At 43.0% G+C, this 12655-nt stretch overlaps 1 protein-coding gene across 5 annotated transcripts in view; it reads right to left on the bottom strand.

Moving 5' to 3' along the window:
• ptk2ba (protein tyrosine kinase 2 beta, a) overlaps positions 1–12655 on the bottom strand; it is a 366968-nt gene that overhangs the window by 9019 nt on the left and 345294 nt on the right. For all 5 annotated transcript variants that reach the window (XM_039749531.1, XM_039749530.1, XM_039749527.1 and 2 more), the window contains 2 exons: positions 11233–11367; positions 4005–4085 (listed from right to left, as the gene is read on the bottom strand). In XM_039749531.1, coding sequence (XP_039605465.1) covers positions 4005–4085; positions 11233–11367 — 216 coding nt within the window. The remainder of the gene's footprint in view (positions 1–4004; positions 4086–11232; positions 11368–12655) is intronic.

The following is a 12655-nucleotide window of genomic DNA, read 5'->3' on the forward strand; positions in this document are numbered from 1 at the left end:
ACATATTCCCCTTTAGAAAATCCTACACAAAAAACTGAACAACTAAACAGATATTAATTAATATGACCATACACCTGAACCTCCCCTTTATAATGAACTACACAGACAAACGTCAAAACAGAAAAGGAAATGAGACAAACAAAAAAAGAAATATGACTACTTACAGACAGCACATACATACAGTGCATCCGGAAAGTATTCACAGCGCTTCATCACTTTTTCCACATTTTGTTATGTTACAGCCTTATTACAAAATGGATTCATTTTTTTCCTCAGAATTCTACACACAACACCCCATAATGACAACGTGAAAAAAGTTTACTTGAGGTTTTTGCAAATTTATTAAAAATAAAAAAACTGAGAAAGCACATGTCCATAAGTATTCCCAGCCTTTGCTCAATACTTTGTTGATGCCCCTTTGGCAGCAATTCCACCCTCGTCTTTTTGAATATGATGCCACAAGCTTGGCACACCTATCCTTGGCCAGTTCCGCCCATTCCTCTTGGCAGCACCTCTCAAGCTCCATCAGGTTGGATGGGAAGCGTCGGTGCACAGCCATTTTAAGATCTCTCCAGAGAAGTTCAATCGGATTCAAGTCTGGCTCTGCTCTGGCTGGGCCACTCAAGGACATTCACAGAGTTGTCCTGAAGCCACTCCTTTGATATCTTGGCTGTGTGCTGAGGGTCGTTGTCCTGCTGAAAGATGAACCGTCGCCCCAGTCTGAGGTCAAGAGCGCTCTGGAGCAGGTTTTCATCCAGGATGTCTCTGTACATTGCTGCAGTCATCTTTCCCTTTATCCTGACTAGTCTCCCAGTTCCTGATGCTGCCACCACCATGCTTCACTGTAGGGATGGTATTGGCCTGGTGATGAGCGGTGCCTGGTTTCCTCCAAACGTGACACCTGGCATTCACACCAAAGAGTTCAATCTTTGTCTCATCAGAGCAGAGAATTTTGTTTCTCATGGTCTGAGAGTCCTTCAGGTGCTTTTTGGCAAACTCCAGGTGGGCTGCCGTGTGCCTTTTACTAAGAAGTGGCTTCCGTCTGGCCACTCTACCATACAGGCCTGATTGGTGGATTGCTGCAGAGATGGTTGTCCTTCTGGAAGGTTCTCCTCTCTCCACAGAGGACCTCTGGAGCTCTGACAGAGTGACCATCGGGTTCTTGGTCACCTTCCTGACTAAGGCCCTTCTCCCCTGATCGCTCAGTTTAGATGGCCAGCCAGCTCTAGGAAGAGTCCTGGTGGTTTTGAACTTCTTCCACTTACGGATGATGGAGGCCACTGTGCTCATTGGGACCTTCAAAGCAGCAGACATTTTTCTGTAACCTTCCCCAGATTTGTGCCTCGAGACAATCCTGTCACGGAGGTCTACAGACAATTCCTTTGACTTCATGCTTGGTTTGTGCTCTGACATGAACTGTCAACTGTGGAACGTTATATAGACAGGTGTGTGCCTTTCTAAATCAGGTCCAGTCAACTGAATTGACCACAGGTGGACTCCAATAAAACATCTCAAGGATGATCAGGGGAAACAGGATGGACCGGAGCTCAATTTGGAGCTTCATGGCAAAGGCTGTCAATACATGTACATGTGCTTTTTGAGTTTTTATATTTTTAATAAATTTGCAAAAATCTCAAGCAAACTTTTTTCACGTTGTCATTATGGGGTGTTGTGTGTAGAATTCTGAGGAAAAAAATGAATTTAATCCATTTTGGAATAAGGCTGTGACATAACAAAATGTGCAAAAAGTGATGAAGCGCTGTGAATACTTTCCGGATGCACTGTATGTATATATATATATATATATATATATATATATATATATATATATATATATATATATAAATTAACAACAGATGCACTAGATGGTCAGCAATGAGATGACCCCCAAAACAGGAATAGTTTAACAGGTGGAGGCCACTGACATTTTTCCCTCCTCATCTTTTCTGACTGTTTCTTCACTAGTTTTGCATTTGGCTACAGTCAGTGTCACTACTGGTAGCATGAGGCGATACCTGGACCCTACAGAGGTTGCACAGGTAGTCCAACTTCTCCAGGATGGCACATCAATACGTGTCATTGCCAGAAGGTTTGCTGTGTCTTCTACGACAGTCTCAAAGACATGGAGGAGATTCTAGGAGACAAGCAGTTACTCTAGGAGAGCTGGAGAGGGCCATATAAGGTCCATAACCCATCAGCAGGACCAGTATCTGCTCCTTTGGGCAAGGAGGAACAGGATGAGCACTGCCAGAGCCCTACAAAATGACCTCCAGCAGGCCACTGGTGTGAATGTCTCTGACCAAACAACCAGAAAGACTTCATGAGGGTGACCCAAGGGCCCCATGTCCTCTAATGGGCCCTGAGCTCACTGCCCAGCAGCATGCAGCTCGATTGGCATTCGCCATAGAATACCAGAATTGGCAGAACGGGCAGATGTTATGGGGCCCGTTTGGGAGAAGCAGGGGAGCCACCAGTAGTAGAAGAAGGATGCACCAGATTTTTAAAAGGACAGCTTACAGCCGTTATTTTAACCTCGTTGTTTTAAAGATTTTTTCTAATGGATTTTAACCTCCACTTTTCACCTCTGTTTTTAATGGATTATTTATTTACTGAAGATTTGAAACACTACACTATTAATTTGGACACTTTGTTTTTGACCGTTTTGTTGATTTTAATAAAAGCACTTTGCACTATTACAACTTCCCCTTGCTCCATTGTTATGCCTCACTGCCAAGCTTATCGGTGACATTACCGACGATGAAGGGTTCAAGGGCTCCCAGAAGATGAAAGGGAGCGTGGAGTGAACACACATTGTCACAGTGTCACAAATAAAAAGCAGCACCGTGCACATCAATGTCCTTCCCTGGTCAGCCAGCACTCGTTTTTTGCGTGCGCCTAAACCAATCTGGACACGGAGTATGTTGTGCGTTTCGGATCGCTCCCTTTCTAATCCTCTTGCCCAGCTCCTTCTTCTCTCCTTTTTTAAAATGTCCCTTTGAAGTCAGTCCCTCCTCTTACGACACACCACTGCATTTATGTAAGGACCCACAGGCATGGTTTGGTTAAAAGAGATATCCTTAAAACACTCAATCCCTAGGAAGTATATTCTAAAGGGAACAAGGGGCAGAAACAGACAAAGCAAATAAAATATGTAGCAACCGTTACAAGGAGAACTAAGAAATGGACCTATGAGGTGAAAAGAGAGATGAAGAAAATGCCACATGTAGGCTCTGACACACGGGATAGAAGTCCATGAAGAGGAATTTGGGGTAAAATGTGAAACTCAAAAAACCTCAACTGTAAAGTGACATTGTTAGCTTTAAATATTCTGTCATCTCGATTCAAAGGGTTAATGAGTTAAGAATAAAACATCCAAGACCCTTAAAAAAATAAATAAATCAGCTGAATGACTGGTTGTCTGATTGGAGACACGTCTGTGATACAAATTCGTGACAACAGCGAGTCTGAAAAATCACTCAAATCCAGGTATTCAGGATCTTCTCAAGGGTCCCAGCAAATGTGCCCAGGACATCGCAGAAGATCTTTGTAGAATAAGCAGCACTTGAGTTCCTGTCACCCTTGCTTTGCTTTACTCGCTGACATGTCAAGAGCATGGAGGTGCACAGGCGACAACTGCTTTTAATTTCATCACTTTGCAGGAGGCATACCGCACTTTTTCAATGAGATGTAAGGGGGTTGACAAATTTATCCACACTTGTAATTTACAGAAATAATTAATATTGACATAGAAATGAATTACATTTATAGAAGGCACTAAATGAAGGGGGGATCAGCAGCAACTAAATTTCTTTGACAGGATTCATAACAGACCAGACGTGTAGTAAATAACGTTGAACGTTAAATAAACGTCACATATTTATATGTAGCAATAAAGAAAAAAAAACTAGCTAAAAACAGTAAGTTGTGGAAGAAACGGAGGACCTTAATGAGAAAGCAGATCTGGTGTACAGAGCAGAAACACTGATTGAGAAGGCCTGAATTACCTCTGTGCGCACTGATGAATGGAGCGTAGGCAACACGTCATCGACGCTGTTAATCAAGTTCCTGAGGGTCTGTCCCACATTCTAGAGAGAAGAACAGTGAAACAGAATGAGTATTACATTCAGACAAATCAAACAAAGATGGCTGGAAAGACAAAATCACTTTAATTAAGTTCAACTTATTCTTATTAAGCATATGTCCACTTTCATCCCAGTATACTATACAGTTATTACAAATAGAGAATAAAAAGGAGAAGCAGCATAAACACAAAGAAAGAAATGTTGAAAAAGCATAAAAACAGACATAACATTCATTACATATAAAAGAATAATTGTGTATATATTGTACAGCATAGCTAAATTACATGCATCTTGGGCTGAGCTGAAATAACCCACTGCAAAAAAAGAAAGCTGAGGTTCTTACATCAACAAAAGGGGAAAGGTGAAGAACGCAGGATGTTTATGACTGAGAGTATTGAATAGAGCTGAACGTGTATTACTGGTGTATAAAAATATAATCACATTAACGGTCTTAGTGAGATGTATAGGGTGGTCCAAATCTAATTATGCAATTTTCATTACACTATAACTTATTAAGTTTATTACATAGAAAATCACCCGAAAAATCCCAGACCATCGAGAAGTGTGCGGACTGACGACATGAAGAAACGTCTTCGTGCCGAACTGGAATTGTCCCCGCCCAGACGATCTGGATCTGCAGAATTAGATCTGGACCACCCTGTACTTAATATGCCAATCTATGCATTTGGAATTTTAAACCAAAATATTACAGTTGTTCTCAATTGCTTTGTACCCGTTCTCTAATGACACTTCAAGTGGTCAAAACAACACGTGAATTTCTCCACAACATGCAGTTCCTTGTGCACAACTGAATCAAATTTCCCATTCTCTTTATGATAATTTGCAAATGCTTTAGCACACGTGAATAAATGACAAGCACAGGGAGATTCGCTGGAAAGAGGCCCCGAAAATTCTGTAATAACTCTCGCTAGGATGAAGCAATCTGAACTAAACAACGTGCAGTATGCTCCTCGGTATATGGATCTTCGAACAAGCTGGGATGCCTCTGCGCCAAGTGACGAGGTAGGCACTGGACAGCCATTGCAACGTTTAACCTCCATTTGCAACTTCTGGGTGCATCCCACCCGTACCCCTTCACTCCGTCACTCGACTTCTCTTCAGGATGGTGGTGTACAGTATTGAGCAGCGCGTCTTCGTGGTGCGAACCTATTGGGTCACCAATTCATTTAAGTGATGTCAGAATCAACTGGATGATCGTGAGTTTACGGAAGGTGACTTCCAGCAAGATGGAGCAACGTGTCACACATCAGCAAGGAGGATAGCAGAAATTGAGTCCTTCTTCGGCAACAGGGCCATTTCAAAGGGGCTTTGGCCACCACGGTCGTCAGAGCCTAATATGCTGCATTAACAAGAGGTACGTGGGACTCCACCTGTTGGTGTAAATAAAAGACATCCATGTTTGGAGTTCAAATAGAATGATGGTTTCAGGGCTCTTTTTTATTTACTGTTTTCTGCAACAGTTGTCCATATTTGAATATTCAAGACAACGTAATAACAATTTTGTCACTCTAAAAGACATTTTAAGTGAAATGAATTCATGTTTTAAAGTAATAATGTCCTGTACGTCTCGTTGGAATTCAATCCTGGCTCTAAGATCATTCAGCTTGTAGACTGGACAACATCACATCCTAGTATGGTGGCTGCTCAGCATGAGACTGCAAAGTCCTGCAGAGAGTGACAAAAACAGCAAAGCGTCCCACCAGTTGTACTCTGCCTCCACTACAGGACATTTACAATAGGAGATGGAGAACCAGAGCAATCAAAATGATTACAGATCCTTCACACCTCATGAACTTCCTGTTCAGCCTACTGAAATCAGGCAGATGTTTCCACGGTCTTATGGTCAAAACTCATAGACTTAAAAGGAGCTCTGACAGAACTTCTCTGCGACATGGAACTATACCTCTGGCAACTTCCTCAGTGGCATCCAACTGCCCCAACACAGCTGCCCATCAGGACTACAGCACCTATGCTGCCCTGTGGGTATGCAAGTGGGAGCTCCATGAGGGGGATGCTGCCAACCAGTATACTGAGGGAATACATGGCTCTCAGGTGGGAGTCTCCCTCTGTCATTCTGTTATTATGGCCTGCCGGATGATGCCAGCAACCAACCATCCATGTCCTTAAATTATAAAGGCTTTCCGCGATGCCCGACAAAATGTGTCATCGGTGACAGTATGCAATAACAATAACACCCCCTGGAGGACATCCACAGAAAGTGAAACTGAATTTAGTAGGCAACACTGCCATGCCACTGTATGTTCCTCACCCGTTTACTCAACTGTACCTGCTCTGTTTGTCTGCAGTGATATCATTTTAACTTCAGTGAGACAAAATGTACTTTAATCAACTGCGATAAACTACTGAAATGAAATGAAATAAAAAAAAAACAAAACAATCAAAAATTGCATTTTAACTCATCTGTCATGAGAACATTGTGGTGGAGTCCTTGGTTATTCCTACCTTATGAAATGCTGTTTGTAAACCTCTGCTTTCCCAAATGAACAACCTTACTAAAATATTGGATTAAAGAGATTTCAGACTGTTACTGTATCTTGTATTAAATTATCATTAAGACAGCTAAGCCACTTTAGTTTTGTCATATTCAAGTCACAGCACTGCAGCGTCTAATGAGGCTTTTGTCACAGATTTGAATCCCAGACCTGCCTACATGGAGTCTGCATGTTCTCCTTGTGTCTGTGCGGGTTTTCTTTTAGGTGTTCTGGTTTTCCTCCCATACATCCCCTTCCGCAGATGTGCTCCGAAAGAACGGCTAGGTTTTTAAATTATCCATTGGCCATGTCAGTGTCTGTGGACGTGGGCACGCTTGCGCAGCTGTGAGGAGTTGATGAGGTAATTGGGATGAGTCGTACCTGCGGTGTGTGATTGAGACGCTGTGCCCATGGAGCCATGCAAGTACAGACCGGCACAGAAACGAAAGAGAGAGTGCAGCATTGGTGCAAAGAGAGAGAGAGAAAGAGAGTGAGAGAGAGATCGAGGGGTCAGCACTGTCAGGGGTCCCATGACGGAGTGAAGGATCGGCGCTCTACAGACGGATCGTACCCAATGATTGTGCTGAGAAGTGAGTGTGATTGAGGTGGCATCCTCTCCAGGGATCCAAGGAATGACAGCGTGGGCGTGAAGGACGACGACAGGACAACTGACCCCGAGTGATCTGGCAGACTCCGATGGAGGCAGATAGTGAGATGACTGCGGCTGGCTGAGTGAGCCAGGGGTGAGCTGGGGAGACATGGAAGGAGTTGTGCTGGGCTCACTTTCCCCAATGACTGCTGCTGGTTTATAATCTCGCTTTAGCCTGGTTTTAACGTTTGGGTTTTCAGTGTTTTATGGATTATTTATTTATTAACTTTGAGTCACTGCACTATTTATTTGGGCACTATTTTGATTGTTTTTTTAATAAATGCACTTGCACACTTTACATCTTCCCATTGTTCCATGTGTGATTTGTCCTCATCTGCCAGCTCATCTGGTTCAAGAGGCTCCCAAACTGGAAAAGGGAGCTTGGAGCAGGACCTGCACCGTCACATGTGCATGATAGGTGTCCTGGTCATTCTGTGTGGGAGAACACAAAAGTGTGAGTGGGCCCTGCGATCGACTGAGGTTCTGCTATATTATAGTCACAAACAGTCTGCCTTAATTAGCCGTCTTTATAATTCCTATGCAGCATTTAAGCGCCATTATTGTTAATGTTATAGTCTTGTAAAAGAAATGTCTTCAGTGACGACTTAAATCACAATTGTAGTGCACAACAATGACACTGCAAGGAACGGTGAGGCTTATTTTAATTCTTCTCATGTCTCTTTTCATAAGATGGTCTGTTTCATTTGAATGGCTCAAGTCCCTTTAGAGTTCAGGCCAGTGAAACCTCTGGCGGTGCTCATTTAGCGCGACTGCTCTGACCCCACTGCTTAATATCACCAAGTCTGTTTGAGCATCTGATGATCACCGTACATTATCTGGCAAAAGAGTGCAGCACATTGTACTCCTACGGGTTTTCAGCATGAAGCTTATGATCTTTTCTTGTTTGTAATAAACTGTCCTTTTTATAATAGTGGAAATGATATGACTTGGTCTGGACAGTTGATGCTGCATAAATAAAAGATGTATATTTCAAAGCATTCATTCGGAGAAATATTTTGGCCGCCCACAAGCAGTTTCTAATAGACAACATCGACCCAGGAAGCGTCTCACGGTAATAAATTAAGAGCGGCCCTATCTGTTGTGAGGGCTGTAGATTACATCTTAAAAATTGAAAAGCTGACATGTTTACAGCATCTTTGCAGGCACTCTGTCAAGAAGAAAGCTGAGTTACAGCTCACCCTATGAAGAAAGCGCAAAGCCTTAACTGCCTGCAAAGGACAAAAGATGGAGGCTTAAATCTTCATTGATCTTCCCCGAGATTATATTGCATTTTTCCATGCAGTTACTGATTAGCTTCAAGTAATAATTTACTGCATTAAGGCTTCAGTTGAATTAGGCTGCCAGTCTAAAAAGCCCATTAGAGGAGAGCATTTGAAATCACTGGGCTGCCCGAGTCAGCTGTTTCTCAGGAGGACATCTTATCAAATTTCTGAAATAAGATGAAACACAGAAACAGAACTGGATACCAACTTTGAGGGGTCCTCTGCTGCCTGCTCAGTCCGTCACTGAGGCTCCAGAAAGTCCTGCTGCTATGGAAAACATTGTGTACAGTCCAGTTACAAAAAAGGGGGGCAGCCTAATGACTACAGGCCAGTGGTCCTTATGCAGCACTTCATGAAAACCTTCGAGAGTCCTCTTATGAGAGACCCCTATACTAATGTGTACATAATTGGACTTATTTATTTATTTAAGTAAAGAGCTTCTGTAAAAAACACATCTCCCCCTGCAGACAAAGTTCTTTCTTTCTATCTATCTATCTATCTATCTATCTATCTATCTATCTATCTATCTATCTATCTATCTATCTATCTATCTATCTATCTATCTATCTATCTATCTATCTATCTATCTATCTATCTATCTATCTATCTATCTATCTATCTATCTATCTATCTATCTATCTATCTATCTATCTATCTATCTATCTATCGTGACAGCTCTGTGGGATGTGCCAGCCACCCAACCCGACACAGACAGGCACAAGAGGCACACTTACAAAACCTCACGCTTTTTATTTCCTTCTCTGCACAGCACACAATGCACAAATCACCACAATAGCTCAGTCCTTTCTTCTTTTCTATTTTTTCTCCTTTTCTCTCTTCTGCCACCCTCACTCCTCCACTTGCAAGCTCTGTCCTCATCTCCCGACTGGCTTGGGCTGCCAGAATGGAGTAAGGCGGCCCCCTTTATATTATACCTGGATGTGCTTCAGGTGCTCATTGATGGTTTTCCTGCAGCATTTCCTGTTGTGGTGGAAGTGCTGCCATCCATGGGTCCAGAACCATCCGGTTGCCTCCTGCTGGGAGCTACAGTCCACAACAGGTTTGAGTTTCCAAGCTCTGTTCCTGTGGCCCCAACATCCACCATGGCAGCTTCTCTATCGTGTTCTGGGGGAGATACCGCACATCTTGTGGTCCTACAACTCTCTGGGAGATCTGGCTGGGCATGAGCCCTATCATCCGCCACACTATCTATTATTTGCTCATACCTCAGTATATTAAGTTTTATCAGTGAATATAATTAAAGGAAGTCAGATCACATGGAAATAATTCTTTAAAATAACTCCTATAATCTGTCTTCTCCACAAGGCTGGACAAAGCCGGCAGTACTGTGAGGATTCTGTTTTATCAATCAATCAATCAATCAATCAATCAATCAATCAATCAATCAATCAATCAATCAATCAATCAATCAATCAATCAATCAATCAATCAATCAACATTTATTTATATAGCACATATTCATACAAAAAAATGTAGCTCAAAGTGCTTTACAAAATGAATAGAAAAATAGAAGACACAATAAAAAATAAACATAAATCAACATTAATTAACATAGAATAAGAGTAAGGTCCTCAGGGCCTCTAGCCATCCCTGTTAAGCGTAAAACTGAGAGATACGCCAGTAGTTGAGCCTGTGGTGTCCTGGATGATATCCTGGACTATCTGACCAGCAGACCGCAGTTTGTGAGGCTCAAGGACTGAGTGAGCAACACTGGAGCACCACAAAGAACAGTCCGGTCTTCTTTTGTCTTCAGTCTGTACACCTCAGGTTATAAATATAACAGCAGGTCGCATCACTTACAGAAACTCTCAAGATGATTCAGCACTAAAGGGGAGTACTGACAAAGGGATGAGACGGAGGACAGAAGTCAGCTGGTGCAAAGAAAATTGTCTGCCAGGTAGTCAGCAAAATCAAAGAACTGCTTAATGACTTCTTCCACAACAAAGAGCCTCTACACCCTTTTGAGGATTCAGGGACTGGACATGGAAGTGACGTATAGCTACAGATACTTAGGGGTCTACATCAGCGGTAGAATGGACTGATTTAGCGACCCAGGGGAAATAAACAAAAAAAGGAGAGAGGAGACTCTGTTTCTAATCTTAGGAGACTGGATCCCTTCAGTTCATGTAGTGACCTCCTTTCACTGGTGCAAATCATCTACCTGACTATTATATAACCAGCTTGATCTGTTTTACAGTCAGAAGTGCCTCAGCCTATCCCAGTAGCAGATTCATTAAGGCAGGAAGAAACTGTGGGCCCATTAAAGGGGACACTAAGGCACTCGCCTTGATCCGGTTTAGAGTCACCGCCTGTATCTTAGGGATGTAAGACGACAGTACTAGGTTGTTGTACCATGTTAGCCATTGTGAATGTAGTGAGAAGTCAAGCAAAATGACACCTTTTATTGGCTAACTAAAAAGATTACAACATGCAACTCAGGCCCCTTCCTCAAGCAAGATGTAATTACATGTAATCTTTTTAGTTAGCCAATAAAAGGTGTCATTTTGCTTGACTTCTCACTGGATGTAAGATGAAAAACTCGAGCAGACACAAACAGAAAGTACAAACTACAGTACATACAGACAGTGCCTGGTCTGAGATTGAAACCCACGTCTCGGGTTGTAACGCAACAGCACTAACCACTGCCCCAACATAACCCCCAAGGATTTGTGGGAGTTACTTACCTTGATGATCTCAACATATTGTGTGGGCGGGAGGTCATTAACCTCATTCTTCAGCTGGACCACCACCTTCACCAGTTCCATGACAGAGAAGTATACTTTGTCGTTGGTGCGATCCAGCTCGGCTGTGGGAGCGGGCTGCATGATTAAAAAAAAAGAAACAGAAGATAAGAAAACTCAGTCCAACTATTAACAACCTTTATTAATACTTTCTGAAACTCCACTGAGAACTGAAAATCCCCCAGAGTACTTCTGTCTTCTGCGCTCAATGCTGTCTACTAGTGCTATCTAGTAATTTTGAAATTAGTGAAATGTACCGTAACAAACCTTCATCGGTGTCCCCAAAGCTCCTTTTAAAGTAACTGCTGAAATCCGCCATACTAAATCTCTTTGAGGTTTTAAACTCGTCTATCGTGTCACCTCTTCATGTTCGTTTGTTTAAACAGAAGTGATAAAACTCTGTCAACGACTCCTGTCGCGGGTGCAGGAATACGTCTGGCAGCTCATCTCTGTAATTTCCCTCATGTCTTTCTTGTGATGTCACGACTACAACTGCACACAATACAGGGGGAGTCAAAATGATGTTAACATTTGAATGGAGGAAACAATTTATTCACAAAACATACCTCATATGTGCAAGGTGATTTGCAGGAATGTTTCCACCTGTTCGCCATCATGTTCAACACATGGACCATAAGTGGCACATAAATTGTCCACAAACATCGTATTTAAGTCTACACATAGCAGTGCCATTAGTGTTAACAGAATTTTGACTCACCCTGTATACTAGATCAGCGGTGTTCAAACATGGGACTGCAACCCACTAGGTGACCCTAGTAAACTTCTAAAAAGACAGTGTAACAAAAGGCACCTGACCCGACATAGATTCACAATGGAGGCACATATAAAATAAATAAACTTTTATTTTTCTTCAGCTGGAGCCACAACACAGTCCCAAAAAGATAACCACACAATGTAAAGCTCTCTCCTTCCGCACCACCACTCCTCCCAGGCAACCTTGTCCTCCTCCACCCAACACTGCCCGCTGAGTGGTGGTCACTGGCTCCTTTTATTGAGTACCCGGAAATGCTCCAGGTGCGTGATTGCCAACATCCGGCTGCACTTCCGGGTGTGGCGAAACCAGTGCCCAAAAGGGGCCAGCAGCTCCTGCTGTAGCACCCCATGGCGGCACCTGCGGAACCCAACAGGGCTGCACCAAACTCCAACCCCCATGAAGCACTGGGGGAGTCCAAGGCACCGCTGCAACCCACGGAGGCTGCCATCTAGCGTCCAGGGAGAGATGTTGTGTTTCCCATGCTTGCTCCCCTGCTACATATGCTGCAGGGGCGTCCTGGCCGTCCGTCACATCAGAAAATAAGTACAAAATAGCAGCAAGATATTAAAAATCAAGCAACGGCAGGGCAGC

This window comes from Polypterus senegalus, chromosome 3 (genome assembly GCF_016835505.1).
Source record: "Polypterus senegalus isolate Bchr_013 chromosome 3, ASM1683550v1, whole genome shotgun sequence".
Taxonomy (NCBI): domain Eukaryota; kingdom Metazoa; phylum Chordata; class Cladistia; order Polypteriformes; family Polypteridae; genus Polypterus; species Polypterus senegalus.